Source organism: Protopterus annectens, chromosome 5.part0 (assembly GCF_019279795.1).
Source record: "Protopterus annectens isolate FY-2018-M chromosome 5.part0, PAN1.0, whole genome shotgun sequence".
In the NCBI taxonomy this organism is placed as follows: Eukaryota; Metazoa; Chordata; order Ceratodontiformes; family Protopteridae; genus Protopterus; species Protopterus annectens.
Window position 1 is genome coordinate 301,297,724 of NC_056735.1, and position 27,639 is coordinate 301,325,362.

Consider the following 27,639-nt stretch of genomic DNA (forward strand, 5'->3'; position numbering starts at 1 on the left):
ATCTTTACTTTTTGAAGTTTTATCAGTTAATCTGCAGAGCTAGTGAAAGCTTATTTTATTTTTCCAGTCCTTTGTTATTTGACTTTATGTATTTCTTGAATGCTTCATTTATTTTAAACACTTCTGAGTGCATATGATTTATTGTTTTCCACTACATTACTCAAAGCCTTCTCCTTTGTCAATGCTGAGACTTGAACTGCTTTTTGCTAAACAGCTGCAAGATTCTTCCTTGCCAGAGTTGTCTACTCCTCTTTTCTGGTTACTTCTATTACTTTCTCCAGATTTCAACCAGTAACTGAATTTTGCCCAAATCAATAGCTTTTGCTGTCTTTCTTATAGTTTCAGTTTTCACTGTGGAGAGCTGTATCAACCCAGTTGATCAATGTGCATCCATGCAGGAAGTCTCGGCTGCTAGTGAAATTTAATAACTCAGAGATGTTTTCACCCAGTAATTCTCAAACTTGAATGAGCTTAAATAGGTCATTAAAGTTCATTAACTCACAATTCTTCCTTAGTCTCATCAATATAGAGTGTTCTGGCCTTCCTTCAGTCCTCATGGTCTCTCTGGTCTTGTACAGGTCTTTGTTTGGATCTCAGGCTCCCATCTGTATAACTTTATTTAGTGGGCCCTTGCTTCTGCATGTATAGCTCGTCATGAACAGAACCATGCCTGCATTCATCTTAGCACAGTCCATGTTTTGTGAGAAACAAATATTGGTTGCCATCTTCTTTGCCATTTTATGGAAGACTTAGGATGACTTTGTCTCCACGTAAAGGCCATCTCATTGAATGACAGGCCTTCTAACTCTACTATATCACAATACGGTTTCACTTCAGAATGTTGAGTTACTGAAAACTCGAACTTCATATGCTCGAGACCATATGATCAAGTTTTCAGAAACTCGAAATTGTGAAGTTTTGAAAAAAATACTTTAACTTAGTTAAAAATAAGTTTTTTTGCAGGTGGGCAAGTTCCCCTGCACCCTCCCTACTTAAATATACAATCTCCGTGATCGCACGATAGCAAGGAAAAGGGAAAGCTCCCATTCTGCGCTTCTGCATACAGCACGGAACGTGGATTTCCCTTTTCCCCACTGAAGCGCGATCTCGGAGTTGGTATACTTAAATGGGGGGGTGTGCAGGGGGGCTTGCCCCCCTGCATAAACGATGTGTTTGACTTTTTTAATTTTTATTTCACTTCACAGTTTTGTGTTTCTAAAAACTTGATCATATGGTCTCGAGCATATGAAGTTCGGTTTTCAGTAACTCGACATTCTGTAGTGAAACCCACAATACATATGTGTGTGTGTGTGTGTGTGTGTGTGTGTGTGTGTGTGTGTGTGTGTGTGTGTGAGAGAGAGAGAGAGAGAAGAATCGAAACTATAAAACAAATTTTTGACCTGTTGGGATAGTGTGTTTGTTCACAGAATATGGCAAAAAACACAGTAAGTTGACAGTAATAAACTAGTGAGTATGTATATTTTTGCATGTAGAATAAAGTGAATGCTCATTAGTGTGGCTTTGTTTTTTTTTTCATATGTGTATGTTTATCTGTATGTACACATAAACACACATATAGATATTTAGTCTATACATACACACACACACACACACACACACACACACACACACACACACACACTCACATAGACACAACTATGATTGTTGCTGTTGATGTGACACCTCAACCCCATGTGCAAAAATGGGAAAAAGGGCTATGGCTGGTTATATGTATGTATGTGTCTACTACTGGAGATCGAAGTTACACTATTTCGAAATCCAGTAGCAGATTCCCACTAATGCGTAAGTGCACTTCACCGTAAGTGCACTTTCGCAAACACCACTTGAGAATGGTTACGGACCTGAGGGTTAGGGCTTGCGTTAAGGATAGTGGATAGCTTCTGGTGTGACATACCTGAACAAATGTGGTAAAGAAGTGTATATAAACTGATTACATGTTATTGTATGTCACACTGTTATTCAGTATAAGCAGTCTATACTTAATGTGTAGTTAACAAGTTTTTTCATTTGATATTTCTAATTTCATTAGCATTGCTGAAGTCTACAAATCCTGTCTTGGCTTTGATTGCAGGTGTCTGGCACAATTTTGTTCTTGGAGCAGCAACTTTAGTGGTTCTTTTTCTTCTGCCTCTGCTACTCTACCCTCTGTATTCAACAGGACTGGGTGCCTTGGTCACAGAAGTTGTAGAGGTAATACCAGTATCTCTGTTTATTCCAGTCACTGTTGGGTTTAAAGATGTTGACAGCTGCATTTTTTTTATTCAGGCATCATATAATGTGCACTTTGTACTAATAAAAAGAAGAAGTTAAACATCACTGTCTGAGATCTGTGTCTCTCGGTCAGTGATAGTCTTTCTGCTTTGTTTTGCTTTGTGAGTTTAGTTTCCCATGAGAGTTTTTTTTACGGAAATGTAACAACTAAGATAAAACTGGACCAGCAAAAAACTGTATTGTCTGGAATCCATTTGAAATAGGATTGAACGATGCAGATGCCTCCAGATTACATTTAGACCTTGTCTTCTTTGAGTGAATGCTCTAAAAATGCAAGACAACAATCTGATGATGACTGACAACTGCAGACCAGCAAGGCTGTTATTAATAGAGTTGGACGGTAAAGTATGAGAAGGGTGAGCAGTAATGTAGATCTGCAATAATTTTCACACTGATTAGCTTCTAATGGCATGCAGATTGTGCATTGGTTAGATGTATGCTTCCCGTTTGACCACATTTGTTTGTGTTGTGACATAGTACCACATAAGCCCACATCAAATTTTATCCTCTAAATTTTATAGGCTCCAGGTATACCCCACTCCCACTTGTTAACACCATCTGTCAGCTACCTACAATAAGAGTATAATTTGATAATTTATTTATTTTTTTTTTGTAAGGGTATACATATGTACACGTATTAAAGTATGCTCAAATGATCAACTAAAGATGGACACCTGCCCTCAAAAAAAATTTATATAGAGATATATGTATGTATGTATGTATATATATATATATATATATATATATATATATATATATAAATATGACTTTACTATATTGTATTATACCATGACCCCCCCCAAAACGTGCACGCTGATTGGCCAGCGTGCACATTGTAAATCGAGTTATACTAATGGAAAAAGGTCCGGTCACCTGGACTTTTTTCCATTAGTATAACTCTACTTTTAAAACACTGTCTTGCTATGTTAAATGGGTTTAACATAGCGAGACAGCTTTAAAATAAGCAACGGAGATCTCCGTTGCTTTTTTAAAAGCTGCCTCGCTATGCTAAACCCATTTAACATAGCGAGACAGGTTTAAAAAGCAACGGAGAAAGCAAGATCTCCGTTGCTTTTTATTTCGCTATGTTAAATGGGTTTAACATAGCGAGACAGTTTAAAATAAGCAACGGACATCTCCGTTGCTTATTTTAAAACTGTCTCGCTATGTTAAACCCATTTAACATAGTAAAACAGTAAAAAGCAACAGAGATCTTGCTTTCTCCGTTGCTTTTGCTCAACTCTGATGTACTGCGCAGGCACGCGGTACATCAGAACTGCCGGATGCCAGACATCTGCGGAAGGGCAGTAAACAGGCATTATACTATGCCATTATTTAAGAAAAGTAATAGTTTCTTTTCTTAAATAATGTCATGGTATAATAACAATAACCCACTTCTGGGTGTGGGTAATGTTGTATTTACCCACGGTTTGCTTTGTTTGGTCACTCGGGCTTCCCCCTCGGGACCAAACCACACCAACCGTGGGTAATACCAGCATTACCCACACCCAGGCGTGGGTTATTGCTATAATAACGTTCTCCTTTTCACTAAAGTGCCTACTGTATATTTTACTTTCTCTATTGTCTCTAGATATTTCTGTTAAATTCTATGTAAAACCGACACTGTACCTGTCAATGTTGTTCTTGTTTTATTGGAGCTTTTCTCCCCGGGCCTCCGCTGAAAATGGGCTCACACCCAGACGGACTATCCCGGTCAACAAATGTAAAATAAATAATGTTCTAGCCTCTGTCCTTCAGGAATACATATCATGTGATGCTGTTTGACTTAGCTCAATACTGTCGTAACACTGTATGCATTTGATTGGTGCCAATAGGTTTTTCAGCTAAAAAGAACATATCTTTAATTACAGACGTTGACAAGAAGGAAACAAGCTATTGATTTTTATGTCATTTCAGATGGAGGATTTTATATGTTTGGAACATGCATGTTAGGAATAAATAATTTCATAATATATTGCTGATATTTAATACGGAACTTTGAATGTTGGCAGTATGACTGCTATAGGGAGAGAGCTAGCCGATATAATGGACAGAAGGAAGGCTGGTCTATTGTGTGTGCAAGAGACCAGATGGAAAGGGAGTAAGGCTAGGTGCATCAGAGGTGGGTTCAAATTGTTTTATCATGGTGTGGATGGGAGGAGAAATGGCATAGGAGTTAACCTGTAGGAACAGTATGCTAAGAGTGTTTTGCAGGTGAAAAGAGTGTCGGATAGAGTGATGTTATGAAACTGGATATTGATGTTGTAATAATGAATGTTGTTAGTGCATATGCTCCACAAGTTGGGTGTGAGATGGACGAGAAAGAAAAATTTTGGAGTGAGATGGATGAAGTGGTGATGATTGTACCCAAGGGTGAGAGAGTGGTGATTGGAGCAAATTTCAATGGGCATGTTGGTGAAGGGAACAGAGGGGATGAGGAAGTGATGGGTAGGTATGGTGTTAAACAAAGGAATGCAGAAGGTCAGTTGGTAGTGGATTATGCGAAAAGGATGGACATGGCTGTGGTTAATACATATTTTAACAAGAGGGAGGAGCATAGGGTGACATACAAGAGTGGAGGAAGATGCACACAGGTGGATTATATCTTATGTAGGAGGGCCAGTTTGAAGGAGATTGGAGACCGTAAAGTGGTGACCGGGGAAAGTGTAGTTAGGCAGCATGGCATGGTGATTTGTAAGATAACGTTGGTGACCAAGAAGAGGAGTGTGAGGGCAGCACCAAGGATCAAATGGTGGAAATTGAAAAAGGGTAATTCTGAGGTGGAGTTCAGGGAAGAGTTAAGACAGGCACTGTGTGGCAGTGAAAAGTTATCATATAGCTGGGTGACTACAGCAGAGCTAGTAAGGGAGATGGCTAGAAATCTGCTTGGTATGACATCTGGACAGAGGAAGGACGACAAGGAGATATGGTGGAATGAGGAAGTACAGGAGAGTTTACAGAGAAAGAGGTTGGCAAAGAAGTGGGATTGTCAGAGAGATGAAGAAAGTAGACTTTAGTATAAGGAGATTGGGTGCATGGCAAAGCGAGAGGTGGCGAAGGCTAAGGATATGGCATATGAAGAGTTGTATGAAAGGTTGGACATGAAGGAGGGAGAAAAGGAGCTGTACTGATTGGCTAGACAGAGGGACCGAGCTAGGAAAGATGTGCAGCAGGTAAAGGTGCTAAAGGATAATGAGGGAAACATACTTACAAGCGAGGAGAGTGTGTTGAGCAGTTGGAAAGAGTACTTTGAGGGGTTGATGAATGAAGAGAATGAGAGGAAGAGAATATTGGATGATGTGGGGATAGTGAATCATGAAGTGCAGTGGATTAGCAAGGAGGAAGTAAGGATAGCTATGAAGATGATGAAGAGTGAAAAGGCTGTTGGTCCAGATGACATACCTGTGGAAGCATGGAGGTGTTTAGATGAAATGGCAGTGGAGTTTTTAACCAGATTGTTTAATGAAATTTTGGAAAGTGAGAGCATGCCTGAGGAGTGGAGAAAAAGTGTTTTGGTACCAATTTTTAAGCATAACGGTGATGTGCAGAGCTGTAGTAACTACAGTAGGATTAAATTGATAGTCACAGCATGAAGTTATGGGAAGGAGTAGTGGAAGCTAGGTTAAGAAGGGACGTGATTGTTAGTGATCAGCAGTATGGTTTCATGCCGGGAAAGAGCACTACAGGTGCGATGTTTGCTCTGAGAGTGTTGACGGAGAAGTACAGAGACGGTCAGAAGGAGTTGCATTGTGTTTTTGTAGACTTAGAGAAAGCATATGACAGGGTGTCTAGAGAGGAGTTGTGGTATTGTATGAGGAAGTCGGGAGTGTCAGAGAAGTATGTAAGAGTGGTATAGGATATGTACGATGGTAGTGTGACAGCAGTGAGGTCTGTGTGGGAGTGATGGATGCATTTAAGGTGGAGGTGGGATTACATCAAGGATCAGCTCTGAGCCCTTTCTTATTTGTAATGGTGATGGACAGGTTGACAGACTCGATCAGGCAGGAGTTCCCGTGGACTATGATGTTTGCAGATGACATTGTGATCTGTAGTGAGAGTAGGGAACAGGTGGAGGAGACCCTGGAGAGATGGAGATATGCTCTAGAGAGAAGAGGAATGAAGGTCAGCAGGACTAAGACAGAATGTGTGCGTGTGTGAATGAGAGGGAGGATAGGGGAATGGTGAGGATGCAAGGAGTAGAGGTGGCGAAGGTGGATGAGTTTAAATACTTGAGATCAGTAGTTCAGAGTAATGGTGAGTGTGGAAGAGAGGTGAAGAAGAGAGTACAGGCAGGATGAAATGGGTGGAGAAGAGTGTCAGGAGTGATGTGTGACAGACAAGTACCAGTAAGAGTGAAAGGGAAGGTCTACAAGAGAGTAATGAGACCAGCTATGTTACATGGGTTGGAGACCGTGGTATTGACAAAAAGGCAGGTGTTAGAGCTGGATGTGGCAGAGTTAAAGATGTTAAGATTTGCACTGGGTGTGACGAGGGTGGACAGAGTTAGGAATAAGTATATTAGAGAGTCAGCCCAGGTTGGAAGGTTTGGAGACAAAGCCAGAGAGGCAATATTACGTTGGTTTGGACATGTGCTGAGGAGGGATGCTGAGTATATTGGGGAAAAAGATGCTAAGGATGAAGCTACCAGGTAACAGGAAAAGCGGAAGGCCTAAGATAAAGTTTATGGATGTGGTGAGAGAGGACATGCAGGTGGTTGGTGTGACAGAGCAAGATGCAGAGGACAGGAAGGAATGGAAACAGATGATCTGCTGTGAAGACCCCTAACGGGAACAGCCGAAAGATGAAGAAGATTATGATGTTTTTCAGCTAAAAAGAACATCTCTTTAATTACAGATGTTGACAAAAAGGAAAGAAACTATTGATCTTTTTTATTTCATTTCAGATAGAGGATTTTATATGTTTGGAACATGGATGTTAGGAATAAATAATTTCATAATACATTGCTGATATTTAATATCTGACATCCACAATGCATCTTGGAAGTGCACCAAAATCTCAGTTTGACTGCATAACCTGTTTTTCAAATGAAGGGGAAATGAGTAAGACATTGAGCTAAGTGAAACATTTTTTTTTTTTTGGAAACATGTTTTGTTGTGAATTAACTAGATAACCATTAATGGGCAGGTAGAATTTATTTAAAAAAACAGGAATTCCAGGAAGATAGATTTATAAAGACTACATCCCTGGAGTCAACAACATTCAGACAGTGTGGCAATATCTTCACAGTTTACATAGTAACTCCATCCTCAAGACTGGTGAGTGATAAAATGGAATAATATTTAGAAATGAAAAAAAGAAAAACAATAACTATGAGAGCAGTTAGAAGCCACAGTACATTAAACAACGTCATTATGTGTGTAATAAATATAGGATGAAAGTGCTGATTGTGTGGTCATTATGCAAACTTTACATATGTCAGACAAGCTAAAAATTTTAACAGTGAGTTTGTAGAGAAGGAATTTACTGGTGAGTGATAAAATGGAATAATATTTAGAAATGAAAAAAAGAAAAACAATAACTATGAGAGCAGTTAGAAGCCACAGTACATTAAACAACGTCATTATGTGTGTAATAAATATAGGATGAAAGTGCTGATTGTGTGGTCATTATGCAAACTTTACATATGTCAGACAAGCTAAAAATTTTAACAGTGAGTTTGTAGAGAAGGAATTTTAGATTTTGCACTTTGTCAGTCTAAGCACATTTTTTTTTTACATGTGTAAATTCTTTCATAGGGAAAAACTAATAGAATTTTTTAGACTAGCCTCTGTGAACAAGGCATAGTCGAATGTATTTATAGACATTTATCAGTAAAAAATCTGGTTGGAGTTTGTTTTATTGAGATTAACTCATTATGTTTACTGGAAGGAGTGGGTGGCTTCTGATTTGTTATATACAGTTATAAAAATTCTACGGTAATATCTACTGGACTGAGCAACAGCTAAAAGATAACACAAATAAGAATATATCCAACCAAATTTATTTGATGTTAGCACTAACGTGGATGTTACTGTGGAATTCTGAATCATTTTACTTCTTTTCTGCTGGACTGTTTATTTTTGTTGCCTACTTTTGCTTGTGAACAGTTATAAAAATGAATAGGTTCTAAGATTAAAAAAGCTTATAAAAGGAAACAGTGTTGGAGAAATAAGTTAAGTGTTGTGTTGGCCTGCCACCCTGTGGTGAAACTGTTTAACATAATACATATTTTTAGAAATATATTTTTTTCTAAGGTGTCACTTGTATGTGGTCGAAATTAAATAGATGGATTTGTTGTTTGTTATTAGGTTAAATAATTTGTATTGATTTATCTGTGTAATTATTACATGGCATTTTGACTAGCTGGGATTTTTTGCTGTTGGCGATATTATTAGTGGGTATAAGATAAAGAGATTTTCCTGATGAAGCTGTTTTTGTAACACCAGCTGAATCAGAAGAACTGGAGTGTGCTGCTAAATGGACAAACAAAACTGTGCTATTACACAGGGCATTGTTTTCTGATTTTATTTATTCTATAACTTCACACATCTCTACTTTAAATAGAAATGCCTTACCTCGCAACTGACACCTTTGATGAGAGATCTTATAAGAAGTAGCTGATGTAATTCCCAGTTATATGGATTTTAATATATAAGCATTCTAGCTACGTAACTACTGCACTTAAGTGTTGTGATTAGATTTAACTGTGCTGATTATAGCCTGTCAATAGGTGCAGTGCAGGAGGGATACTGTAATGCTACTTGCACAGATTGTACTATGGGTGGTGTATAGGCAGTGTGGTGTCTTGCACAATCAGTGTTAAAATTTAATGTAGCTCCATTTTATGATCTTGACTTCTTGAATGTTTCATCTCTCTGAGTCATTGTAGACTTATTTAGGATATATAGAGCATGTACACACCTGTAAATATGGTGACACATTTTTGCAATACCTTGATGGAATAAGGTTTTGCCTCTGGTACTGTGGCTGTTAGAATTTTATTTCCATTGAATTTATTCAGTAATGGTGTAACCAAAACAATATGAGAGCCATAACTGTGTGTCAGTGGGTCATTTACAATTTGCTTGAATATTGAGTGTTTTGTTACTTTTTTTGTAGTTGTATTTTGTGATGATGCTACCTTGGTGGTAATAGTGACAGGCTCAAATAGTTATTCTTAGCCAGTTATCTGTTATTGTGCTTATCTGTGTAAGAAACTCATTTTAATCTTTCATCTGCATTGCATTGCATTCATGTAGCAGTTGTGCATTTTTCATATAATAAATATCTTCTCAGTATTCACAGGTAAGAATAAAGGAAGAATGTCAGCTTGGATAAAAAAGGAGGTGAGGGAATGGTATGAGAATAAATGAATTAATGGAGAAATTAGCAGGTAGGTGGTAAAGGAACTAAATGTCCTCAGAGAGGCCTAGACCTGTAGTCTAGATGGGATGTCATCTAGGATACTTAAGAGGGCTGCAGAAGTTTAGCAGATCTGTCACAGAGCTACTTGATAGAACCCTAAGGGACATTGAATACTAGATAATTGATAGTAGGTCACAATAGTACCTTTAAAATAAGGATGACTCAAAGGTACACCTGAAGTTTACAGTGCAATTTTCCCAATATTAGTAGTCAGTGAGGTAATAAATGGAATAGTTGAGAAAGGTCAGAGTGGTATTACAGCCAAAGAAGTTCTCAGACCAGTCCTATCCTCTTTTATGACTGTGTAGCAAAGGAAATGTGTCTGTTGCAGTGCAGTGGATGAGATATGACTAGACATCACTAAAGCCTGTAATTCATTACTGCTCCAGAGGCTGATAGCAAGTTAAAAAGAATATGATGGACTGTGCACATGAGTAGTGAGCTGGTTGAGAGACAGGATATAGAAACTGGTAATAAGAGGAGTGAAATCAGTGGAGAATGAGATAGCTAATGGTGCTCCACTACTGTCATTTCTGGATCTCACCCTTCCAGTATATGCATAAGTAATAGTGGGCATAGTAAACAGGGTGAAAGTTTTTGCTGTCAGTTTTGAAAATGGGGGAAGGACAGTTGAGGTCAGAGGAAAGAACATCTACGGAACCATAGGCTGATTTGCATTCAGATCAGACTAGACAGACTGGAAAGTCTGTGGAGTCAGGCGATTGACCATGTATGTTGTGGGCAACTTCAGTGAAGTGCCATCTCACCAGATGTTATTTACAAAAATGCCACCCTCTTTATTAATATAACCATCCTCCAGGTTTGCACTGTTTATGGGATGAGGACAGATTATTTTAAGGTGTTGTTTTGTTGAGGTTTTCCATTGATATTTAAGAACAAAGGAAGAGAATGGTTTGTTGGTTGCAGCAAATAATAAAACAACAGAAGTAAAATAGGAGAGTAGCAACAAGAGCCATTTGGATGATAGACTGTACAACAAAGGGAGTGGAATCTAGGAGAGAAGAAAGAGTCATAGTGCCACTAAACCAACTAGTAAGGACCATCTGGAAGTTCTTTGCTTTTGTCCGGAAAACTTTTAGAAGATTGATGGCCTTAAAATAAATCCTGAAGTGGTAAGATGGATAGCCAACTGGCTTAAGGATAGAACACACCCTTTCAGAGTGTGTGATGCATCCTCGTCCAGCGAGAATGTGCCCAGTAGTTTCCTCTAGGGATCTCTGCTGTGCCCCCTTCTGCTTGGCATCGATTTTTCTGACCTCCAAACTAATAATGGTGATCTCACTTTAACAAAGTTTGCTGGCGACTGCAAGTTGGATGTTGTTTTTTAAATTCCATTTGGATACATATGCCACCAAAACAAACTAATTAAATTCTATTCTTAGTGATAGAAACCGATTACCAAAATGCAATAGCATCATCTTCTTCAAGAAAAAGAAACGCTCTGCATTCTGCTGCACTAAAAACACCCCTTTTATTATATGAATCTGTGATCAGGGATCTGGGCACATAGGTTGACAGTACACGATGAGACCAAAGGAGAGGTAGCTAACTGTAGTTAGGAAATCCTACATTTCACAACTAACCGCCAAGGGCATCTCACCTAAAAACTAGGGAATTCTTTCTTCCTGTGTATTCTGCCCTAGTCTACACCCTTTGGCTTGTACCTGGTGAGACATATTAAAAAACATGAAAAAACAGAGATGTTCCTCATGAAAAGGATCTCAGGTCTCAAAAACATTTGCTACCAGAAAGACTGGAGTACTTATCTTTGTACACAGTGTCATCCAGGCTGCTGAGGAGAGACCTGTCTACTTTACTGTGCCCTTAGACATCCTGTTATTCTCAACCTCCTTTTCCTCAACAAATCAAATTGTGCTGCCAACATTGGAACCAAAGATCTAAACCTTCATCAATAAATAAACAACTAGAGTTTGAGAGAGAGAGAGGGAGGGAGAGAGGTTAATCACCCAGCGCCTGTCCTTGATGTGGAATAGACTCCTCCACTGCATGTCAAGCAGTGAGATTCCCTGTCATCCTTTAAAACATAGTTGACCTGTTGGCCGAGTGCCCTTAAATTTACAGCAGGACTCACTGGCATTGTCTTCTTGCAGAAAGTGGTAGAGTCTGTGGGTGGGTACTGGCAAGGCACGCATAGCCTTATGTTTGATTTGTCTTGTATCTCCTGTAATTGTGTGAAGGATATAGATGTTAGTATTTCTGAAGTGGTTCAGTGGAAGGCAACATAAATGGGGAGAGAGCTGGAAGGGTCACAATATTAGGAGAAGCTCAACAGATTGTGGCTGTGTTCAGAAGAAACGGGGGGGGGGAGATATGGGTACACAAAGTAGTCTGAGGGGAGTGATGACATTATGTTGAGTAGAAAGGTATTGGGCTAGAAGAAGGTGCTGCAGTTTGCAGATTAGGTGGCCCAGTTTAGTCTGAACATCAAAATCTACTACTGTGCAGGTGGTATACATTAAAATGGGTACAATGCAGTTCATTGGCAGGTAACTGATCATTGTGTCATTGAAACAAATCTGTCAGCAGTATGTATTCTTTTAATCTAAAGAAAATGTTATACATGTTATGGAAAGAAGTCCCATCTTCAAACCCATGGACCTAAATATATCAACTCATAGGTTACATATCCTGTTACTTGCTGTACCCCAGCATTCGGCAAACTTGTGATTACGGAAGGCTTCAGTTACTTCCATTAGATAATGAGACGGCTGCCAAACCTGCATTTGGTGAATTGCTAGATTTCTCACTGAAACTACAGCTTCGTTTAGGTGATGTTGGGAAAGGAGAAGAAGGGGTATTCAGGGCAGCTGCTGGGTAATGGCTTCAAACATTAAACAGACTGGATGGAGTCCATCTCCCATCAGGAGAAGTGCGTTAGTGAATATGTATAAGCTGGGGTCCAGAAGACCAATTGATGCATCTCTGAGTGTTGAGTGGAAGACAGCATTAGTTGAAGTACATCATACTTGGATGGGACAATAAAGCTGCCTTGGAAATGTCATTGTATTTATTTATTTAGATTGTTTGACCAGGAGTGTCCGACTGGACATAGGTCCATTTTCAGTGGAGGCCCTGGGAGAAAAGCTCCACAGTTAAAATATACAGACAGTAGTTACATTGGATTTACATAGCAATTAAAAATTACAAACATAGTTACAGATGAAGAATATAATACATCAGTAGACAACTAGAATCTTTATAATCTGCGAAGTACATAACAGTTGTTACAATAAGAAGTTCCTGCTGTATAATAAGTAGTTAGGCTTATGAGCATCCGAGCTTGCTATAATCGAGGTAGTTAGTGGGGTGGAAGGAAAGGTAGTGGATGGATGGGGTGGGTGATATTAGAGGGGGAGTTGCAAGGGCATAGCCAGCATGTTTTTAGGTGTGCTTTTAGTAAAGTTTTGAAGTGGGTGCATGATGGTACAGAGGTAATTGTGGGTGGGAGGGAGTTCCATAATTTGGCTATGGTGAAAGAGAATCGTGCTTCCAGCAGAGTTATTGGCTTTAGTGATCTGCAAGTGATTTTTGTTGCTGGATCTTAGTGGTCTGGTGGTGCAATCGGGTTGGAGTAGATTCTGGAGGGATGGGACTTTTAGTGGATGGCTTACTAGTTTGTGGGTGAGTGCGAGTTTATACCATTGAAGGAGGTGAGGGAGTTCAAGCCAGCCCAGTTCAGTAAGTGAGAGACAGTGGTGACTACAGTAGGAGGCCCCTGTGGTGAATTTGGCGATTTTGTTGTAGCAGGTCTCGAGCTTGTTTAGATTGCATTGCGTTAGGTTGGTATATATTGGAGAGGCATAAAGTAGGGTGGAGATAAGGTGAGAATTTGCTACTGAAATCTTTGCTGCTTTGATGAGAAGTTGCTTATTTCTGTATAACGCTCCTAGTTTTTTGTGGACTTTTTTATGGTCTTGGATATGTGAATGTCAAATTAATTTATTGTCTATTTCCACTCCTAGCAATTTGGCGTGTTCTGTGGTGTCTTTTGCTGTGATGTTAAAGTGAGAGTTGTTTTGAGTATGTTTGCTGGGTTGGAAGATGAGTAGTTTAGTTTTGTTTGGGTTGAGTATTAATTGGGCATCGGATAACCAAGTTTCAACAGAGGAAAAGGCTTCATGTGTGACTTTTTGCAGTTTGGGTAGGGACTGGGCTGAGCAGATGATGGTTAAGTCATCTGCTTGTTGTATGAGTGTGCCATGTTTGGTGGCAGAGGCTAGATTATTGGTGAAAATAGAGAAGAGTAGGGGTCCAAAGATGGATCCTTGGAGAACCTTATAGAGACAGGTAGTTGGGGAGATATGTCATTCTGCCATACAACGGATTGTTGGCGGTAACTCTGAAACCAGTTGGTGACTGATTGAGAGAAGGATAAGTTATTGAGGACAGAGATGAGTTGTTTGTGTGGGACCATGTTGAATGCTTTAGATAGGTCTAGGAAAGTAGCAGAAGAGAGAGAGTCGTTGTTTTTATGCTGAAGGATAGTGTTAGTAAAGGAGAGTAAGGCAGTGGTGGTGTGGTTTGGTTGGAAACCATGTTGAGTATTAGTAAGGAGGTAGTCTGAGACCTGAGAATGGATGCATCTCTCTAGTATTTTGGAGAGTGGGGAGAGAATAGCTATGGGGCGATAATTGGTTAGTTCTGTGGAGGGGGCCGCCTTTGTGGAGGGGAATTATATGTGATACTTTCCATAGAGTGGGAACGTAACTTTCTGACAGAGATCAGTTAATCAAGATGGATACTGGATTGGCTAGAGCATCAGCTGCGATCTGTAGGTATTCACTTGGGAGGTTATCTGCTGCTAATTTGGTGGGCTTAAGTTTAGTTAAGAGTTTTTTTATGTTGGAGGTCGGAACAGGAGAAAAAGAGAAGACAGTGAGGAGATTACTAGTTGAAGGTGTGGGGTGTAGGGGAAGGGGGTTGTGTTGTCTAGCTAATGATAGTATGGTTTGTGTGAAGTGTATGTTGAATGAGGTAGCAATATTTTTGGAGGAGTGAGGGATGTTAGGAGGAGGGGTACTGACTTTACCTGGGTGGAGGATGCAGTTTATGGAGGACCAGAATTGTTTGGGGTTGTATTGGGAGGAGTCTTGGGCAGACTGGTAGTACTGGAATTTGTCCTGTTTTATTAGCTTTTTGACTCTATTGCGTAATTCTAGGAATTTCTGTCTAGTTGAGGAGGTTTTGGTTTTGTGCCAGTGCTCCCAGGCTTTATCCTTGTTTTTCATTTCTGACTTTGTGGTTTTCTGTAGCCATGGGGAGGGTTGTGCTTTGGTTCTGGAAAGTCTTATGGGGGCATAGTAATTGAGGATGCTCAGGAAGATAGTATTAAAAAATTCAACTGCGTCGTCAAGACTGCGGTACTTTAGAGGATGCCAGTTACATTCTTTGAGGGATGAGATGAATGTGAGTGGGTTAAAGTTTAGTTTTTTACGTATCTGCTGGTAGATGACAGGTTTAAATTGGTATAGGTGTTTTTTGAGTAGGAATGTTGGGGAGTGATCACTGAGGCTATCTGATAACCAGCCTGCTGTATATGACTGGGGGCTCTTACTGACTAGTATCCAATCCAGGGTAGTGTGCTTGTTGGAGTTTTTATTTATCCTGGTTGGTGACTGGTCTAGTTGGGTGAACCCATGAAGGTTTAGATGATGGGTATAGTTTCTTGGGGGAGATGGTGGGTAGTCCAGCTGAGGAGGTTTTCTAGTGGAGGGATGTTTTGACCAGGTGGGAAGTAGCATCCAGTTATGTTGATGGTTTTATTTTGGTTTATTTTGAGGTTGGTATATATTATTTATTCATTGCCGATTTGTGGAGCTGATGATTTTAAGATCTGGATGTTTAGATGCTGTTTAAATATTATAGCTATACCGCCTGCTTTCTTGTTTAGCCTGTCTATTCTTAGTATGCCGTAACATTTAGGGAGGATTTGCTCACTGGTAATGTGAGGTTTTAGCCAGGTTTCTGTCAGGATGACTGTATCTGGGGAGTACGAGTTTAGGGTGGCATGGAGTTCATGGACCTTGTTGAATATACTTCTAATTTTTAGGCTGTGATTTGGAGAATTTGTCGTTTCTAGTCTGACTATGAGGAGTGGGGTTGTAGATGGCGGGGCCAGGGTTGGGATGGGTGTCTCCACTTAGGGCTAGTTTTGATATGCATGAGGTTATTAGTTTTCTCAGTTTTTTAATGTGTTTGTTTATTAGGGAAACTTTATGATTGTGCTCTGTGGATAATAGGCATGGTGGGAGGGTTACTGTGTTAAGTTGTAGGGATGTTTTTTGTTTGAGTAATATAGTTGATAGAATATGTTGGGGGTGCATAGGGATGGTTCTTGAGTTGGTGGGAGGAGAGCTGAGTGAGGGTGAGACATGAGTGAGTAGTAGTACAGTGGTAGTGGTTGAGTGGGGGAATGATGGAGTTTTGGTAGGATGTAAGATATGCAAGGAGAGTTCATGCAGTGAGCATAGGTATGGTATGCTTATACATGTTAGCTGAGGAGGAGTGATAGTGGTGGGGTGATGGAGGAGGTAGTGCTGGGTTTAGTGTCGAGGTTGGCTGTTGGAAAGATGGGGGGGGGGGTTGTGTGTGCAATAAAATTAGGACCACTGGGGCCGGGTGGGAATTGGGGGCAGGGTGAGGGATGAAACGAACAGAGACCCTGTTAGTTGTTCTTACGAAGGGACTGGAAACAATCAGGTAACAGAGTAAACTGATATAAGAACATATGATAGTGAATGTGGAGACTCATGTAGGTAGCCTGTATTTCCATGAACTATCAGTTAGCTGTGCCCCAGTTCAAGCAGTTTTAGTATGTTTTATGACAGGGTTGTTAGTCCTTTTAGATGTTTGTTTAAATTCATAAACTGTATGTACAAGTGCTATCCATGGCATACTTTCAAACTTTGGGGGAGGGGTGCAAAATCCTGCTAAGCAGTGTAGTCGAAATTATGCTGCTCTTAAGAAGACTATAGTTCAGGAGATTTAAAACCAGCAGATTTGTGGCTGTGTAAGTCCAGTCACAAATTGTTTTTCACAGTCTCTTTGTCAAGTTTTCAACCCATTTTGTTCGGCCTTGCTAAAGCCTGGACTCACTCAGCTCACATATACTACTCCCAATTCCTACCCACATGGTCTTACTCTGCATTTATACTTCCATAGCACTACCCACACATTCCTCAAACCAACACCATCAGTTCCATCCAAAAGAAAAACAATCAATAGAATTGCTCCCAATAGTAACACCCACTCTCGTTTACCACCCAAGACTCTCTCTCTCAAACTGTCCATCTCCTTGCCCTCATAACTGTCACATTACATCTGAACAACCAACCCAGTACCATTCTGACATTTTCTAGTCCTAATTTCCAACAAAAATAAAACCCAAGTTAAATAAGATGCCCCTAACTCAGATTATTTTACTATTCCTCCTCACTCTGCTAGCCTTCGTCACCAATTATCAAATCCACTTCCTTCATGTACTTGGGATTTCAACCAATCCTCACAAAGAATATAAACATCTACCCAGCCTGTCTTTTCCATAGTACCCTATCTCTACAAGGAAACCACATCTGATGTATTTATCTATAAATATCTCAAAACATAAGTATCTAAATTTAAAATCAAGCAAACCAAGACCAAAATATAACTGGCCGCACTCTTCCCTATGTAAAATATCCATTCAAAAAATTAGCAGAGATATTCACCCCAACCAAGGTCCCACTGTTCATAGAACCATCACTTCCAACCCCAAAATAAACCAGTCACCTAATTCTCAACAAAAAACAGAACCCAAAGTCGCCTTACTAAATATGAACCTGAGAAGTATGTGCAATAACATCTATGACATACATGCCTACCTTGTCGAGTACAGTCCTGATGAAGTCATAGCTAGTGAAACCTGGTTAAAAAAAAAAAGTAAAGGATAATGAGATCACCCCCCCCCAACACAGTGTACTCTGGCATGACAGATAAAACAAGTGTACAGATGGTGTAGCAATCATCTATAAAACAAATCCCTAACCATCACCTAACTTCCACAGGCTTCTTCTTTCGGCTGCTCCTGTCAGGGGTAGCCACAGCAGATCAACTGTTTCCATTTCTTCCTGTCCTCTGCATCTTGCTCTGTCACACCAACCACCTGCATGTCCTCTCTCACCACATCCATAAACCTTATCTTAGGCCTTCCTCTTTTCCTGTTACCTGGTAGCTTCATCCTTAGCGTCTTTTTCCCAATATACTCTGCATCCCTCCTCAGCACATGTCCAAACCAACGTAATCTTGCCTCTCTGGCTTTGTCTCCAAACCTTCCAACCTGGGCTGACCCCCTAATATACTTATTCCTAACCCTGTCCATCCTCGTCACACCCAGTGCAAATCTTAACATCTTCAATTCTGCCATGTCAAGCTCTGACTCCTGCCTTTTTGTCAATGCCACTGTCTCCAACCCATATAACATAGCTGGTCTCACTACCCTCTTGTAGACCTTCCCTTTCACTCTTACTGGTACTCGTCTGTTACAAATCACTCCTGGCACTCTTCTCCACCCACTCCATCCTGCCTGTACTCTCTTCTTCACCTCTCTTCCACACTCACCATTACTCTGAACTGTTGATCCCAAGTATTTAAACTCATCCACCTTTACCACATCTACTCCTTGCATCCTCACCATTCCCCTATCCTCCCTCTCATTCACACACACACACATTCTGTCTTAGTCCTGCTGACCTTCATTCCTCTTCTCTTTAGAGCATATCTCCACCTCTCCAGGGTCTCCTCCACCTGTTCCCTACTTTCACTATAGATCACAATGTCATCTGCAAACATCATAGTCCATGGGGACTCCTGTCTGATCTCGTCTGTCAACCTGTCCATCACCATTACAAATAAGAAAGGGCTCAGAGCTGATCCTTGATGTAATCCTACCTCCACCTTAAATGCATCCGTCACTCCCACTGCAGACCTCACCGCTGTCACACTACCCTCGTACATATCCTGTACCACGCTTACATACTTCTCTGACACTCCCGACTTCTTCATACAATACCACAACTCCTCTCTAGACACCCTGTCATATGCTTTCTCTAAATCCACAGAGACAATGCAACTCCTTCTGACCTTCTCTGTACTTCTCCATCAACACTCTCAAAGCAAACATCTCATCTGTAGTGCTCTTTCCTGGCATGAAACCATACTGCTGATCACTAATCATCACCTCCCTTAACCTAGCTTCCACTACTATTACCCGTAACTTCATGCTGTGACTGATCAATTTAATCCCTCTGTAGTTACTACAGCTCTGCACATCACCCTTATTCTTAAAAATCGGTACCAAAACACTTTTTCTCTATTCCTCAGGCATCTTCTCACTTTCCAAGATTTCATTAAACAATCTAGTTAAAAACTCCACTGCCATTTCACCTAAACACCTCCATACTTCCACAGGTATGTCATCTGGACTAACAGCCTTTCTGTTCTTCATCCTCTTCATAGCTAGCCTTACTTCCTCCTTGCTAATCCAATGCACTTCGTGATTCACTATCCGCACATCATCCAACCTTCTCTCCCTCTCATTCTCTTCATTCATCAGCCCCTCAAAGTACTCTTTCCATCTGCTCAACACACTCTCCTCGCTTGTGGGTACATTTCCCTTGTTTACCCTTTATCACCCTTACCTGCTGCACATCTTTACTAGCTCCACCTAACTTCCACAGGAAAGTCCCAAAATTAACAATGCTGAACTTCTAATAATGCTCCTAAAAAATCAACAGTAGGAAAGCTATATGTTTAACAGCAATTTATATACCACCAGGGAATAACATTGATACTGTTGAAAATATCCTATATTGGATATCCCAACAAATTAACCATAAAATTATAATACTTGGAGACTTAAACATACATTCCACTATCCCCACTGAATTCCTAAACTTGTACAACTTCATACAATTAATAACCACACCAACTAGTCAGTAAAACTTCAGGGAGACATTCAACATTAGACTTGGATTTTTACAAACAAACCAGAAACACTGAAAAAAGCAGGCTGCCTCTCAGATACTATTAGTGACCACATACCAACATTTGCCATTATAACTCACTATAACCTAAATAAACATATCTATAATCAAATACAAAATACAATCAATTTCAGGAAGGATATTTTCAATGAAACACTAAAACACTGTAACTGGAATGTACTTAGAACACTGCCACTAGTTACTGCTATACAATACTTTAATAACATATTCTTGCAGACCTTAAGTAATATAGCAGCAGTACATAATAAAAGAGAAGAGTCCAGCCCCGCACCACGGCTGACAAACCAAACAAAAAAACTCATGATAAAAAGGGATTAAGCCTGGAAAAACTGGTATAAAAATAGAACTCAAAATGCCTTCCAACAATATAGACATCGTAGAAACCTTGCAAAACTACATGTCAAATAGGACAAGCAAACATTCTATACCAGCCTAGAAGACAAACGACAAAACAGCCCAAAACTTTTTTGGTCATCACTAAATAAACTGCTGCACCCTGGCAAGACCACCACTCCCCGCACAGTTTATTTCCTACTTTATACAATCAGTATTATCTCTCTCTTGGACACTAATACATCTGCCCCCCTCTATGCCTGTCCAACCAAAACCACCCACAGTTCTTCAGTTTTAGTCCAGTACCCAACTCGCTCATAATGAAGTTGCTCCTTAAACTGAAAAAATACTTCGGTAGCTGTGACCAGCTACCATCAGACTAACTAAAATGGCCACAGAAGTCATAACCCTCTCTGTGTCCATACTAATTAATAGGTCCATAGCAGATAGAGGCATCTCGTCACTGTGGAAAAAATCCTACATCATATCACTGCACAAAGGCGGCACATCTACAGAGTTTAATAACAACAGACCAATGGCGATTCTCTTCCCTCTCTCCAAAATATTAGAGAAATGCAGCCATATGCAGCTGATGTAATACCTAACCTCAAATAACCTGCTTTCAGAAACACAACATGGTTTTAGGCCCCAGCACTGTACCACTACTGCTCCACTACATTTTACCAGTATAATAAACCAACATAGAAACAATGGTCTGCTTTGTGTCCACCATGTTCTTAGACTTGTCAAAGGCATTTGATACTGTCTCGCACCAGCAACTACTCATTCAACTCCCCTCAATAGAACTTTCACAATACTTCTTGTCGTGGTTTCTTAGTTACCTATCTGGAAGGCAACAAGCCATTAAATGGCGGCAAACCTACTCATCCTTTCAACCAGTTAATATAGGTTTCCCTCAGGCCTCTATCCTAGGTCCTGTCCTACTTAATATATTTATTAATAACCTCCACACCTTCAGTCACCGTGCTAATTTAGTTCAGTATGCAGACGACTCAACATTAATATGTGCAGCCTCAACAATAAATAAAATCCAAGACATTATCCAGAACTCTCTCTCCTCTGTAGACATCTGGCTCAGACTCAAACCTCCTACTCAACCCCAAGAAACTTAAGTTAATGCATTTTACCTCAAAAAGTTGGCAAAATCAAAAGCAGTCTTTACCATAAAGTCAGTAAATAATGCTGTCATTAAAACTGTAACTCGCAGTAAACTTCTGGGCATTATAACAGATGATAGTTTCAAATGTGACCACCATATCCTGCACACCAGAAACTAACCTCCCTTTATAGGATCAGTGGATTCCTTACAGATACTGCAAGAAAAACCCTATAAACGTGCCTCTCACTATAATAAAATAGCTAAATTTGCCACCAATCTCCCTCATAAGACCCACCATTATTATAGCTTAAAGCAATTAAACTGTCTTGAACTACACAACTGCCTAACATGTTCACAACTAACAACGGCACACAGACTCATTTGTCATCTAGAAAAATGCCCTGCAGTACGAAACTTATTACTGCCCTAAGATGAAGCAAGGGACCTCCATTCTAGTAACAAATTCTTGCTACTCACAAGTAAGTTAAATAATGTTGCAGGAGACTCTCTCTATTCCCAATACATTGCTGAACTCTGGAATAGTATCCCCACACAAATGAAACTCTCCACCAGACTCTGTTTTAAACCACTGCTTAAACATTTTAACCAATCCTGGTCCTGCAGATGCTCATCACAAATTTAAGTCTTTGTGCTTACCATACAATACTCTCCCTAAACAGAGGGTCTATATTAGATCAGCGAACACTTAAACAAGTGAACGCTGATTGATCGACCTTATTATAGCGAAAGTTACAAATATCGAAGCAACAGAAACTCAAATTTTTTCCTAAGGAAAGAATTTGGTTGTCCGTTTCTGTTGCTTCGGTATTTTCAGTGCTGTGGTGGAAAGTTACGGGTCGGATTCAGGTAAGTGTGCGATTGTGTGGATGTGAGTGTTAGGGTGGGTTAGGTGAGTTAGGGTTAGGGCTCGGGTTAGGTATGTGTGCGATTGTGTGGACATGAGGGATGTTCATCGTGTTACTCTGCTGCAGTCATCACACTTGGGTTATCCTGCCGTCAGGCGGTCCCGCAGTCGGCCAGAGTTCCAAAGTCTTGGTCCGGTGTCGGTTGCTGTCGCTTCCTCCCTGACGTCAGTGCACCAGGGGTGGGCATCCGACGCCATTTTCTTCAGTCTTTCTTGCCGTGCTGTGCCCGAAGCAGAAGCAGTTCGCAAGTGCCAGTCGGCCGACACCTGGGATTTTCAAATCGAACTTCAGTCCGAAGTCTTCAATAAAGCTAAGTACCCCGTTGGGGAACCTTTTCTTGCCTCAGTCCGATGTCAGAAAAAGTTAACATTTGCATTTCTTGTGGGAAGCAAATACCTCATAAGGACTTCCATTCTTATTGTATTCCTTGCCTAGGCCCAGAGCACGACGTCACAGGTTGTTGGTTTTGTGCTAGGTTTAATAAACAAACTATCAAACGCCGTTTTGACTTTGCACGACATTACTTTGATAGGAAATTTAATTATATCATGCCATCAGAGCAGCCGACGACCGGCATGCATAAAAAACGCAAGGATAAGGACAGGCAGCCTAGAACCAAGCCAGACTCCGAGGCCTCTGCTGGGCCTGTCGCCTGTTCTCTGGTTTTCAGTGAGGTGCCTACGCAGCCCCTGACGACCGCGGAAATGGAACCCCAGACAGCTTCGGATTCTCAAGCAGAGTGTACTAGGCCATCGCAACCATCTTCATTAGGCACTTCCGACACCGAGCAGAAGGTGATCCCGGTGCAGTAGAAAAGCCTTCGGTTTCAGAAGGTGTCTTCAGACCAACTACACTCACCATTAAATCTTATGCTAAGTTAAAAACTCCATTAAAACCAAAAAATACTGTAAATCAGTCTCCTGTTCAAGGCCCCATGCCCAAGAAACAGATGCTTAAGATGGCTGAAGGTTTGATTTCCCTAATCAGGGGTTCCCATCCCCCTCCTGATAAAAGGCCAAGACAAGAGGAGGACTATGCTTCCTCTGACCAGGTTTCTATTTCCACAGATTCTTCTGAGGAACAGGATTACGCTTTTCCACCTTATGAAGATTCTGATGCTGAAGACTCTTATTCCCTCAGCATCTCCCCCTGAAGACTACTCCTTTGGGGAAACTTTACATACCATGAGGGAACATTTCCACTGGGAAGGCCAGGACTACTCTGATTCTAAGAAAAGGCTCAGAGAGTTTCTTTTACTACACCAGCACAGACCACTTGCTATCCCTCCAGTTTTAGATATTGTGGATGATGTTTACTTAGAGTCTAGTCTAAATCCAGACTCCCTACCTCCTGCTCCAGCCAAACCAGACAGATACTACAGAGTACCTGACACACACAAATTCCTTTATAAAAGCCCTCTGGCTGACCCAGAAACAATTTCCCAGGGTCCCAAAGGGCTAAAGCTTCTATGGCTAAAAATCCTGTACCCTCTGAAAGGGATTCCAGAGCCCTAGATAGATGGGGAAAGAAGATATACACCTCAGCTACTCTGGCTATGAGAGCATTAAATTGTCAGTTTCACATGCTGAAATATCAGCAATCCCTAATGTCTCAATTAAAACAAAAACTGAGCACACATTCTGAACAGGCTGAATTCAAGGAAATGCAGGATATGTTGCATGCAGCTGAACAGGTGGGCAAACATACTTTACAATGTGGATTTGATTCATTGGAAGCTTCCTGTAGAGCAGCTGTTACTGGGTCTGTCATATGCAGACATGCTTGGTTAAAAGAACAAACCCTACCTGATGATGTTAAAGCAAAATTATTGGATGCACCTTTACAGCAGGATGTCTTATTTGGTGTCAAAGCAGAAGAGGTTTTAAAGAAAATGGAGGATAAGGCAAAGTCTATGCAGACGATCAAGGATTTTTTACAGGTACAACCCCCTCGTTTCAGCAGAAATTGGCCAACAAAAAACTGGTCCTTTCCAGCTTCTGACAGACCACAAAGAGGCAAATACAGACACCCAAGGGGCAGATCAGTCACAAGGCCCTTACAAACCTCGCCGATGGGGTGCCACAACCCAGAAAGGAGGTGAAGACAGGCCCCAAGCTAGCAGAAGACAAGGACAATGACTCAACCCTCCAACTACCAAGCAAATCTCTCTTGGCAGCTCCCTTGGGAGGAAAATTAGCACTTTTTGCAGACAACTGGCACATCATCACAAAAGAAAAATGGGTCCTAAACATTGTCTCAAGGATACAGATTCCACTTTCATACCTTGCCACGGATAAAAGGAATGCCAAACCTGCCACCAAATCAATGGGCAGAGGTGCAAAAACAAATTACAGCTCTCATGGACATGAGAGCCATTCAACAGGTACCTACACAGGAGCAAGGACAAGGATTTTAGTCAAGACTTTTTCTAGTCCCCAGAAAGGACAAAGCATGGAGACCCATTCTGGATCTTTCAATTCTGAACACCTATCTGCAAGTACCAAAAATTCAAGATGCTAATACTACAGCAGCTTCTTCCCATGCCAGGCAAGAAGGCTTGGCTAGTAACATTGGATCTCAAGGAGGCATACCTGCATGTCCCTATCAGACAAAATTGCAGAAGATACCTCCGCTTCATTGCAGGTTCAACCCATTATCAGTTCTCTGCACTGCCCTTTGGCTTATCTACTGCGCCCAGGGTCTTCACAAAATGCCTGGCACCAGTAATTGCATACTGCAGACAAAGAGGAATTCAAATGTACCCATACCTGGACGACTGCCTTATTCAAGCAGAAAGCAAGGACATTCTTTTAAAACATCTGGCATTTGTCAAACACCTTCTAAATTGCCTAGGGTACACAGTAAATGAAAAGAAATCAAAACTAGTGCCCTCAAAAAACATAATATTCCTGGGTGCCAGCTTGAATACAATGGCCCAGATGGCTTATCTCACGCCAGGCAAGCAACAACAGCTGACTCAATACTTCAAAATAATGGCAACAAAGACCCAACTCCCTGCAAGAAAAATTCTGCAGGCCTTGGGATTCATGGCATCTTGCATACTACTAATACCATTTGCAAAACTGCATATGAGGAAATTGCAATGGTACCTGAAAAGCGTATGGACTCAGCACAGCCACAGCTTGGATTCCTGCCTTCAACAGGAGTTTTTATGGTGGGCACAGGCATGTCACCTCAACAAGAGTCAGCCTTTCACATTACCCACAGCCAGGCAAAGTATGACAACAGATGCATCGGACTATGCCTGGGGAGCACACATGGCAGGACAGTGCATTCAGGGCAAATGGGCTACAGATCAAAGGCATCTGCATATCAATCAAAAAGAAATGCTAGCAGTAGAGAATGCCCTAACAGCTTTCAAGGACTTCTTACACCCAGGACAACTAATAATAAAGACGGACAATACCACAGTAATGTGGTACATCAACAAGCAAGGGCGCACACATTTCTACGCTCTATGCAGGCAAGCAATGACCTTGTGGAACACAGCACTGTCTTACCAAGTTCAACTACAAGCACAATTCCTGCCAGGAAAGAAAAACACATTGGCAGATGACCCAAGCAGAAACATCATGGATCCCCATAAGTGGAAACTGGATCCACAAGTATTTGCAATGATAACTCAAAAATGGGGATGCCCAGACATAAATCTGTTTGCCAACCCCCAAAACTACCAACTTCAAAAATTTTGTACAAGGACATTCCACCCACAAGCTTGGAAAGTGAACGCCCTCTCATTCAGTTGGAAAACATTAACAGTGTATGCCTTTCCTCCACTGCCTCAGGTGCTGCTGAAAGATACTCATTGCACCAGACTGGCCACGCCAGCACTGGTATCCAATTCTAAAGAACATGGCCCATGGCCCACCATGGATTTTACCACAGATTCCTCACCTGCTCACCCAGCGAGACAATCAAATTCTACACAGCCAGCTCAAGACTTTAAACCTGGTTGCATGGCAAATTACCTAAACAATCAATCAACACCTCTATCCAAAGCTGTTATGGATGTCATTCTGGAGGCCAGGAGACCCAGCACCAGGAAAACCTATTCAGACAAATGGAAAAGATTAATCCCCTTGATCCAAACATTCCTCAGATTCTACAATATTTAACTGAGATGTTGCACAAAGGACTTTCCTTTTCATCTATTAAGAGCCACGCCTCAGCAATTTCAGCTCATTACAAGACGGATCCTCCTTTATTTTCACATCCACTCCTAAGACAGTACCTCTGAGGGGCTAAGAACATAAGACCACCCAGGAGAGCGCCAACACCTACTTGGGATCTCAACTTTGTTCTGGAAAAACTTACACTGCCGCCCTTTGAACCAGCTTTCTCAGCTGATTTAAAGTTTCTTTCATGGAAAACTGCCCTGCTGCTAGCAATAACTTCAGCTAGAAGAGTCTCAGAGCTACAGGCACTAATGGCAGTGGAGTCTTTCCTCATTTTTCATCAAGACAGTGTCTCTCTGCGAACTAACCCTTCCTTTATGCCAAAGGTGGTATCCAGTGTGGCCCTAAACCAAACCATTCATTTGCCCACCTTTTTTCCAAATCCCCAGAACAAAGGAGAAAGACTGCTGCACTCTTTGGACCTTCACAGACAATTACGTTACTACTTGGATAAAACTAAGGCTTTCAGAAACTCTGACCAGCTCTTTGTAGCCTATGCTGCAGGATCCCAACGAAAGGCTATCTCAAAACAGACCATTTCAAAGTGGATAGGACATTGCATACATTTCTGCTACACGCATCATGGGAAACCGGTACCTGCTAACATTAGGCCCCACTCCACCAGGGCTACAGCTACATCAGCAGCCTTTCTCAGGGGGGTGCCAACCAAGGATATTCTGCAAGCTGCAACTTGGAGTTCAGTGCACACCTTCACCAAACACCATCACTTACCTCTATATTCTAAGACTAGAGCTGGCTTTGCCACTGCAGTTTTGCAGGGCCTACTAGCTTCTTCTAACCCTGTTTAACTCCACCACCCATCCTTAGCTTTGGGATTCAACCCAAGTGTGATGACTGCAGCAGGGTAACACGATGAACATAGTACAGTTTTGCACCTACCATAAATGTAGATGTTCAAGTGTTCACCCTGCTGCCGTCCAGGTTACCCTTCCTCCATCCCCTCTGAACTAGCTGGACTTATCCGTACCTTTCTATCCTATACAACCTCTGTGGTGTATTTGCTTGTGACTGAAAGTATTGTTTTATTTTTACTTGTATATTTTTATATAGCAATATGTATTGCCTACCTATTGGGGGCACCTGACATCTGGGGCAAGAAAAACTGAAGAAAATGGTGTTGGATGCCTGTTATATACCCCTGGCGCACTGACGTCAGGGAGGAAGCGGCAGCAACCGACGCCGGACCAAGACTTTGGAACTCTGGCCGACTGCGGGACCACCTGATGGCAGGATAACCCAAGTGT

General features: G+C 41.1%; 1 protein-coding gene across 1 annotated transcript in view; it reads left to right on the forward strand.

Moving 5' to 3' along the window:
* Nucleotides 1–27,639, forward strand: part of MBTPS2 (membrane bound transcription factor peptidase, site 2) — a 1,092,578-nt gene that overhangs the window by 375,792 nt on the left and 689,147 nt on the right. Inside the window, exon 6 of the mRNA XM_044072286.1 lies at nucleotides 2,093–2,211. Coding sequence (XP_043928221.1) covers nucleotides 2,093–2,211 — 119 coding nt within the window. The remainder of the gene's footprint in view (nucleotides 1–2,092; nucleotides 2,212–27,639) is intronic.